The 9,749-nt window shown below is 48.1% G+C and overlaps 1 protein-coding gene across 1 annotated transcript; it reads left to right on the top strand.

Annotated features, from left to right (window-relative positions):
- The first annotated feature begins 5,427 nt into the window (after positions 1-5,427).
- On the top strand, positions 5,428-7,092 carry LOC125741835 (gastrula zinc finger protein XlCGF8.2DB-like). The gene has a single exon (XM_049013246.1). It carries the CDS (start codon positions 5,450-5,452, stop codon positions 6,479-6,481), a length of 1,032 nt encoding a protein of 343 aa, XP_048869203.1. The 5' UTR covers positions 5,428-5,449; the 3' UTR covers positions 6,482-7,092.
- Positions 7,093-9,749: the final 2,657 nt, after the last annotated feature.

Here is a 9,749-nt window from a genome sequence, read left to right as displayed (position 1 = left end):
GCTTAAACGCCTAAAACCCACTCGCCGACCAGAATCTGCTGCCTCACACCTTTACTGGCTCCTAGCACATCCAGCATGTATGCGATGCTCATCGTTAACGTCGTACTCAGTCAAGGGAAGCGGAACCGTGGTATTTTTCATCTACTGCTGCCCCCTGCTGTTTGCCGGGTGCCCTGTGATATATGAAGAGGTTTATACATCATGCCATTCTGTCTTCTTGCTATCAAGTTCAAGGTGTTTTAATAAAATAACCATTTTTTTCCCAGTAGCTATGAATGGTAACTTTAACGGCTTGGTCTGAAACGTCCTTCCGAATCATTTACGATCAATGTCAGCTTCAACAAAATCCCTGAACATTCAGTAAGTTCAATCGAATCTATGATGCTGGCACCTGTCATGGCGCCGGGTGAGATGGTGATTTCCGCCTAACGCCTGTGATGGCGCCGGGCGAGATGGTGATTTCCCCCTAACGCCTGTGATGGCGCCGGGCGAGATGGTGATTTCCCAATGACGCCTGTGATAGTGCCGGGCGAGATGTCGATTTCCCAATGACGCCTGTGATAGTGCCGGGCGAGATGCCGATTTCCCAATGACGCCTGTGATAGTGCCGGGCGAGATGGCGATTTCCCAATGACGCCTGTGATGACGCCTGGCGAGATGGCGATTTCCCCCTGACGCCTGTGATAGTGCCGGGCGAGATGCCGATTTCCCAATGACGCCTGTGATAGTGCCGGGCGAGATGCCGATTTCCCAATGACGCCTGTGATGACGCCTGGCGAGATGGTGATTTCCCCCTAACGCCTGTGATGGCGCCGGGCGAGATGGCGATTTCCCCCTGACGCCTGTGATAGTGCCGGGCGAGATGCCGATTTCCCCCTGACGCCTGTGATAGTGCCGGGCGAGATGCCGATTTCCCATGATGCCTGTGATGGCGCCGGGCGAGATGCCGATTTCCCATGATGCCTGTGATAGTGCCGGGCGAGATGGCGATTTCCCCCTGATGCCTGTGATAGTGCCGGGCGAGATGGCGATTTCCCATGATGCCTGTGATGGCGCCGGGGCGAGATGGCGATTTCCCCCTGATGCCTGTGATGGCGCCGGGGCGAGATGGCGATTTTCCCCTGACGCCTGTGATGGCGCCGGTCAAGATGGCGATTTTCCATGATGCCTGTGATGGCCCCGGGGCGAGATGGCGATTTCCCCCTGACGCCTGTGAGAGTGCCGGGCAAGATACCGATTTCCCAATGATGCCTGTGATGGCGCTGGGCGAGATGGCGATTTCCCCCTGATGCCTGTGATAGTGCCGGGCGAGATGGCGATTTCCCCGATACCTGTGATAGTACCGGGTCAGATGGCGATTTCCCCCTGACGCCTGTGATGGCGCCGGTCGAGATGGCGATTTCCCATGATGCCTGTGATGGCGCCGGGGCGAGATGGCGATTTCCCCCTGACGCCTGTGAGAGTGCCGGGCAAGATACCGATTTCCCAATGATGCCTGTGATGGCGCTGGGCGAGATGGCGATTTCCCCCTGATGCCTGTGATAGTGCCGGGCGAGATGGCGATTTCCCCGATACCTGTGATAGTACCGGGTCAGATGGCGATTTCCCCCTGACGCCTGTGATGGCGCCGGTCGAGATGGCGATTTCCCATGATGCCTGTGATGGCGCCGGGGCGAGATGGCGATTTCCCCCTGACGCCTGTGAGAGTGCCGGGCAAGATACCGATTTCCCAATGATGCCTGTGATGGCGCTGGGCGAGATGGCGATTTCCCCCTGATGCCTGTGATAGTGCCGGGCGAGATGGCGATTTCCCCAATGCCTGTGATAGTACCGGGTCAGATGGCGATTTCCCCCTGACGCCTGTGATGGCGCCGGGCGAGATGGCGATTTCCCATGATGCCTGTGATGGCGCCGGGGCGAGATGACGATTTCCCATGACGCCTGTGATGGCACCGGGCGAGATGACGATTTCCCATGACGCCTGTGATGGCGCCGGGCGAGATGGCGATTTCCCATGATGCCTGTGATGGCGCCGGGGCTAGATGGCGATTTCCCATGACGCCTGTGATGGCGCCGGGCGAGATGGCGATTTCCCCCTGACGCCTGTGATGGCGCCGGGCGAGATGGCGATTTCCTATGACGCCTGTGATGGCGCCGGGTGAGATGGCGATTTCCCCCTGACGCCTGTGATGGCGCTGGGGCTAGATGGCGATTTCCCATGATGCCTGTGATGGCGCCAGGGCTAGATAGCGATTTCCCATGATGCCTGTGATGGCGCCGGGCGAGATGGCGATTTTCCCCTGACGCCTGTGATGGCGACGGGCGAGATGGCGATTTCCCCGACGCCTGTGATGGCGACAGACGAGATGGCGATTTTCCCCTGACGCCTGTGATGACGCCTGTCGAGATGGCGATTATAAGATGAATTATTTAAACAACTTTACCACAAACTGACTCTCATTCAACAGTGAATTTCCACTAACAGATTTCCACAAACCATTTCTCTTCTTGTAGCGAAATAGCCAATCGTGTTTGGTTGCTATGCGAATATAATAAAGATTTCGCCTATCAGCATCGCCGAATGAAATGGTCTTGGGGCGCTGGAAATTGCGCCCCTGCTACAGAAAATGCGGGAAAGTTTTGGATCGCTCTCAGGTCAGTCAGTCAGAGAGAGATGATTTCGACGACGACAGCCGAGGGGCAGCTTCCAGAGAGTTCGGTGAGATCGTTATTGAATTACCTTTTTGCGAGAAGGACAATGGTGGAAAAAATCCAAAAATAAGGAGCTGGGACCCGACAAGCCCGAAATAAATATCACTCAGCCAAGTAAGGAAATTACATTATGACTGTGAAATTATTGTCATTTTCTGACTGTTCATTTCAATACTTATATTGGACTAAGAAGGGACATCTATTAGTACGTCAGCCCCACTGAGAATTTTTTTCACCAGCCGCCACTGCATATTATCTAGTACATTGACACAACTAATCTGCTTTATTTGTGTATTGTGTTTTTTCATAAAGTGAAAATGAGGAACTTGTGTTTATTCAATTCTTTGTTTGATATTATTAACCTTGACATCATCTAAAATAATGGTAATAAATCTGCCGTATTGGGGGAGGCGGCGTTGGTTGGGACTCATGGGGTTTTGTTTTTTCCGAGGGCCCCAGTGTGATGAAACCTCACGCAGAAACCCACCCTGTGTGAGTCTGTAAACGCCTCGTGGTCTTCATAGACCAAAAGCAGAACACGAACTGCGGAAGGTCCTAGTGGTACTGTCAGGGCTCACATGAAGGAAATGAGCTGGGTACTTTAAATGCCCACGCTTATGCTTTATACGGACCAGGCAGCCATGCTCAGACGCTTAAAGCAGGTTCATGTCCCACGCGGTGCAGTAGAGGCCTTGATGGATCCCGTTTGCAGGAAAAAAACAGCTAAACGGGGCCAGCACTGATCCCAGATCAGAAACTAAAAGAATCTCATGACCAGAGCAGTATAGCCCATCTTTAAAACAGAAGACTTTTTAGAGAATTTGTGCAGAAAAAAAATAACTAGTATCAAGTATCAGAGAAAGCCTAATCTTGTTTTTGACATAAGCATGTGTGGTCAGCATACAGATATCGACAGATTACGTGTGGGTTACACAGATATATATTACAATTAAAAGACTTTTTTAAATGCCGTTATGACGGTTATGTGAAAACCATCGAGTTCAATCCCTTCTTAATATCAACGACATACTGAGAAAGCCTCGCTCACAACGGTACATACGAATGAGGAATAAAGCCGCGTGGAGAATGAAATGCTCACAATAACTTCGTCCTTTCCTTCATGTACGCGCCCACTAGCGTTTAGGTGTATAAATACACGTTAATATTCGATCTTTTTTTTATTGTTTTCTCCCCAAAGTGAAAGATATTTTTCTCATACGGGGGAGTTTTTTTTTACCTTGGGATTTTCGGTCTACGTGTGATTATGTTAAGAATTTAAGATTATTTTTCTTCACTATTGTGCGACGATATATGTAAATATAGTATAAAACTCATCATTGGCTCCGCGGTCGGGCGGCAGGGGGCGCTGCGCGCCACATCCAGCGGCTAGCAGCATGACGTCATTCGCCAAGGAGGAAGCCGTCCAGCTGTCATAGTTGCAGCGTCGCTGATCAGACCTGGAAAACCTGCCTGGCGCAGCTGGACCGGAGCCACCCGGAAGTAAGAGCGGCGGTAAACTTTGTCCTATTCATTTTCATTTTATTTTTCGGTGCAGCAGCTTGGTCATGGGTGCTGCGCCCGAATCCCCTTCCCTAGTTCACTTAAACACGGGCCGGACCCGTGACTCGTTAAGGATGCAGAACAGCCGGATCGACGAGACGTTCAGGTCCAGGATGCCTGCAGCTGCCTTTCCGCACCGTAACAGCTAAAGGCATGGACGTGGAGAATCATTTTCTAAACATTACCGTATTTATCGACAGCAGTGAGCGCAAACTGTTGTGCAATTGCAATATCCAGAATCCGCGACCAAATGGCAGTTTTGATTTTCTTATGTCAGTTTTTGCATGCTGGGGAATCTCCTGTCATGCGTCTAATGTCACCATATGTTATCACACAAATACTTAAATATTAATTAAAGACCAGAAGTAATTATCCAGACCGTCAATTATATGTTTTTGCCAGACAGATACGGAAGCCTTTTCTGTGCATTGAATTCTTGCAGTGTTTTTTTCTTCCTATTGCGCCGGGTTGGATCTAGAATATGGCAAAAATTATGCATATTCCTGATTTGAAGTTAATGTAAAAAAAGATATTGTTATGCATTTGTTTTAGTGTAAATTTAGTGTAAATTGCTTATTTCAAGTGATAAATATTTGCTAAATGTTAATGTCATTAATATTCCTTTCCTGTGCAGCATGAAATCATTTGTGTTGTTCATTTTGCAGACCCCAACATGCAAGAGGAGAAGCGGACAGTTTGGTTCTGATTCTATCGGAGTCCCAGGCAAGAGGGGCGAGACCCTGCAGCCTGAGCTGTGGTGAAGCTCTCAGATGCTGTCTTGTTTCATGTTGGAACATGTCACTGCAGGAGCCTGAACCTACTTCGTATGTCTCTAGAGATGTTTGTAAATAATTCCAGCATGTCTCTGTGCTCACCAGAGCGCGAGAACTTCCCCAGCTTCCACTGCAGTCAGATTAAAGCAGAGGACATGCACGGATGGGACCCTGCCCAATCAGGGCACCTCACTAGCCAAACGGCTGAGGAGCCTGTCCATTCAGACCCAATCAAATCTGAGCCGGGTGAACCTGGTGAGGTCAACTATGAGCAAATCGGTGACATTGTGCTCAAAACAGAGAGCGACCTTGACTGTATGAAGGCAGAAGCGTATGTTTGTGAGCCCAGCGACAGTGCTAGAGACCCGCTCAGCACTCAGATCGAGGAAGTGAGTGAACATCACATGCTGGGAGAGAGGTGGCCTTGTCTGCATTGCAAAAAGAGTTTCAGTAAGAGAGAGTACATGCAGGCGCATGAGAAAATACATTTAGGACAGAGACCGTATGCGTGCAGCGAATGCGGAAAACCTTTCTTTCACTTGCAGACCCTGAGCAAACACTTGAGAAATCACACAGGAGCAAAACCACACTCTTGTAGTGAGTGTGGAAAGACTTTCACTTGTCTGAAAAATCTGAAAAAACATCAGCAAGTTCACACAGGAGCGAAACCACATTCTTGTATGGACTGCGGAAAGACGTTTAAGCGTTTGCATAGTCTGAAAGAGCACCGGCGAATCCACACTGGAGAAAAATCGTTCTTTTGCACGGAATGTGGAAGAGGCTTCTCTCGATTAGGGAACCTGAAAGAACACCAGCGTATTCATACCGGGGAGCGACCTTGCTGCTGCACACAGTGTGATAAGAGATTTAATACAGAAGGAGACCTTAAAAAACACCTCAGAATTCACACTGGAGAGAAACCATATTTTTGTACTCAGTGTGGGAAAAGTTTTGGACAATTAAGTGGCCTAAAGGAGCATCAGAAAATTCACACAGGAGAGAAACCGTTCTCCTGTCCTGAATGTGGAAAATGCTTCAGTCAAAGGGGAAACCTGAAGGAGCATCTGAGAATCCACACGGGAGAGAAACCCTTCTGCTGCCCTGAATGTGGAAAGTGCTTCGGTCAAAGGGGAAACCTGAAGGAGCATCTGCGAATCCACACAGGGGAGAAACCATACTCTTGCACAGAGTGTGGACGCTGCTTCAGGCAGTTTGGAAGCTTGAAGGAGCACCAGCGGATCCACACCGGGGGAGCGTCCTACTCCTGCAGCGAGTGCGGGAAGAGCTTCAGCCGGCTGGGAAATCTGAAGAAACATGCAAAGCGCCTTCATTTGGCCAAGAAGAATCACACCTGTTTCGAATGTGACATGGACTTCAGCGAACCAGAGCACTTGGAAGAGCACCAGCGACTGCACACGACTGACAGACATCAGTGACACTTTATGTCTTTAGAGACGAGCATGTAATATTATACTGAAGGAGGAGTCAACCAAATGAATGCACGGAGTTATATGTCACCTATCTGAAGCCTTTGTGGAGAAACTCAATCTGCTGAAGATTTAAGCCCTGAAACAAATCTGGGTATCTGAGAAGTTGGCCCCTTTTGTCATGGGAGATCTCCAACAGCTGCTGTTTACACTTGGGTACAAGTGTTTTATTCCATAAATTTTTCATGACAAAAAACATGGCTAGTCTGTTTTCTCATTTTTTCAGTTTGCTTGAAACTGTTCTGTAAATCCCCCCATTCCAGTATAAGCCACTTTAGAACATTTCTGGGTCTTCATGGTTTATTATGGTTTATTAAGGACAAGACATCAATATATATGTCAATATGCATGGAACTGGTTTCCTCTGAGGCACCAACCAAGCGTCCTTCAGAAACCGAGAGATCTGGAGACGTTGAGGGTTACCATGGTGATAGCATCATGGCTATGATACTAAAGCTGCCCTGGAGTTGACCTGTGAATTCCAAAAGACAGACACCTGCTGGAGCACCAGGACAAATATTTTTAGAAAATCATATTAAATCAGGTTCCTTTTGGAGAAACTTGGTGTTTTTCTGATTTAAACAGAATTTCTTGGCACTACTCTCTGGGTCGCTGAAGTTTGTGGTCGTTATATTTGCAAAACTGTAATTAATTTTTGCTTGATTTTATTGCCTAATTTCCTCTTTATCTTCTTCGCACTGCTTTAGATTCTCGTTGGTTCTGGGGGATCCCCAGAGGTTCCTAAACCAGCTGGAAATATAGTCTCTCCAGCATGTTGTGGGTCTCTGCCAAGTGGAAGATGCCTGGAACATCTCCCTTGGGTGATGACCATTTGGCTGCCTTATTTAATGCCCAAACATCTCAGCTGGCTACTCCTGATCCAAAGGAGCAGTGGTTCTATTCTGAGGGACCTCTGGGTTTCTGAACTCTTCACCTTATCATGTGGTGGTGGCTCTGAGGCTTGGGCTCTATGCCAGCAGTCGGAAGGTTGCTGGTTTGAATCCTGTGAATGTCAGGAGTGATTCTACTCTGTTGGGCCCTTGAGCAAGGCCCTTAACCAGCAGTTTCTTTATCCCGGGTATGATGTTAATCTACATCCAGTCTTGCAAGCAGGGACTCCAACTTGCAACTTGTTCCATAGACAGGAACAAAGACTGCCCTGTCTGGTAGGAACCAACAGACAGGCTACTGTGGCACAAATTACGCGTGATTCTACCGACGGTTACAGCAGTGATGCATCACGATAGTGATGTTCTGGCTCATCAGAGTAAAATGACCAGAATCCCATGTGTCATCTGATGACTTCAATCAGCTTCACCACCATAGACCGCATGTCCACAAAGCCCTTTTTCCAGATTCCCATAATCCCTTCGGAAAACTGTGCCATGCACTGTTCCACTGCCAGGCCAGAACCTGCATCATTCCTCCTGAGTCTGAGGTTCAGCCGGTAGGTGGAGGCTCCTCTCCTCTCCGCTGGCGTGAGCTTCCCCAGGCAGGCTGAGAAGTGTGGGTCCCGATAGCTGGGGGCCACATCATCCGTGTCACATCCAGTGTTTCCAGTGTCTCAGGCCAGATCTTCCTGCAGCCATGCCTCCACAGGGGCCGCTGACCTGAAACATCTGCAGAAGTGAAAGCTTCTGTTTCACGAGGAGGTCACTGTGTGACAAAGCATTAGAACGGCTAAGACCTGCGATCTAGGTGGTGATTTTTCATACCAGACCTAGTGGTTTCGGCATCCAAGCCACTCTTCTGGGATTTTCATGTATTACAGTTCCTGTAGTTCAGCGAAAGATGTGCACAAAGAACACCCACTCAGAAGCTGTTGCCCAAATCAAAATCATAAACAATTTGTAATGCCAACATGTGGGGTTGCTGATGTGCGGCTGAAATATCCTTCCTGTTCTGGGCTCCCTCGCTTCTGGTCACCTTGGTATCTTCCAGTGAGGTGCATGTAAGAGATGTATGGTAAACGTGCAAGGAGCTGTTTAGTTCTGAAGACGCAGTGTGGTGTAACTATGATAAAGACAGGGTATGTATGTCTCAAATTAAGTAAAGTCTGTTCGTCCATGTTCAGGGAAGTTAAATAAAACCACATCTATGTCATCACAAGGTGGAGAGAGGAAGGAATGAAGCAGATGGATTAGTGAGCTGGGGGTGGGGGCAGGGGCAGGGGGTGGCTGGGGAAGATGGTAGATTGAGGACATGGAGGAAGAGTGGGGGGCTGGTGCTCTGTTGCGTATGCAACACACCCCCACCCCAGAAAGAGTGCATAGCCTTGAAGAAGTGGGTGGGGCCAAACCGTGCTGAGTGGGATTGGTCAGCATGGTGAGCAGGCAGGAGGGACCTGCTGTGAGCCGGAGCACCAAGGAACTCCTCCCCCTCTAGGGGACACTGATGGGCCACAAAAAATTGTGATTACAAGACTTAACAGAGGCTTGAATTTTACTTGACAGGCTTATTTATGGGGTATAAGATAAATATGAATACATAGAAACTCTGGAAAAAAAACTGGTCTAAGACCTTCCTCGCTGTTCTGTAGAAAAAAAAGTGACTGACACACAATAGCTGCCAAAGGAAGATAATATAGTTGTTTTGTTCTGGTTTGCTATATACACAACACACACATACCTTTCATGAACACATTTATACAGCTCATCTTCAAAACACACTCTTGCTTTTTAAAAATGTATACTTACGTTATGTAAATTAATTTTAGCAGTTCCCGCAAAACATATTTTTAAACTTAATTTACATATAGCAAAGTGTTTACATATCTGTTTACATATCTGTCCATATCTTCGGCCAGCTCACCCACTGCAATATTTTACGTGTGTTAAAAATGAAATAAACAAATAAAAAAAAAAAGAAATCGATTAACATGAGGGGCCTGTGCAGAGTTCATACAGCCCCTCATGGCAAAGCAAACATGTTTGGCACAGCAGGGCATTCAGACCCTGATTCTGCTAAAGCTGCCCGACAGGACAAAGGGGACATTAAAAAAGTGTTTACATATGGTTACAACAGTCATTTCTCTACATAGACAAACCTGCAATCATTTTATTGCAGAAAAACTGTGGGCTGCCACCCAAGCCTACAATCTGAACACTGCAGGATGCCCCGCACAGACAGCCAGGGGTGTTGCTAGAGATAGAGAAAGGTGGAGATTTCAGGTTGAGAGAGTACAAATCCAGACCAAGATGAGTATAAAGAGTCTCAG

Source organism: Brienomyrus brachyistius, chromosome 5, assembly GCF_023856365.1.
Source record: "Brienomyrus brachyistius isolate T26 chromosome 5, BBRACH_0.4, whole genome shotgun sequence".
Taxonomy (NCBI): domain Eukaryota; kingdom Metazoa; phylum Chordata; class Actinopteri; order Osteoglossiformes; family Mormyridae; genus Brienomyrus; species Brienomyrus brachyistius.
This window is presented reverse-complemented; position numbering and strand designations above follow the sequence as displayed.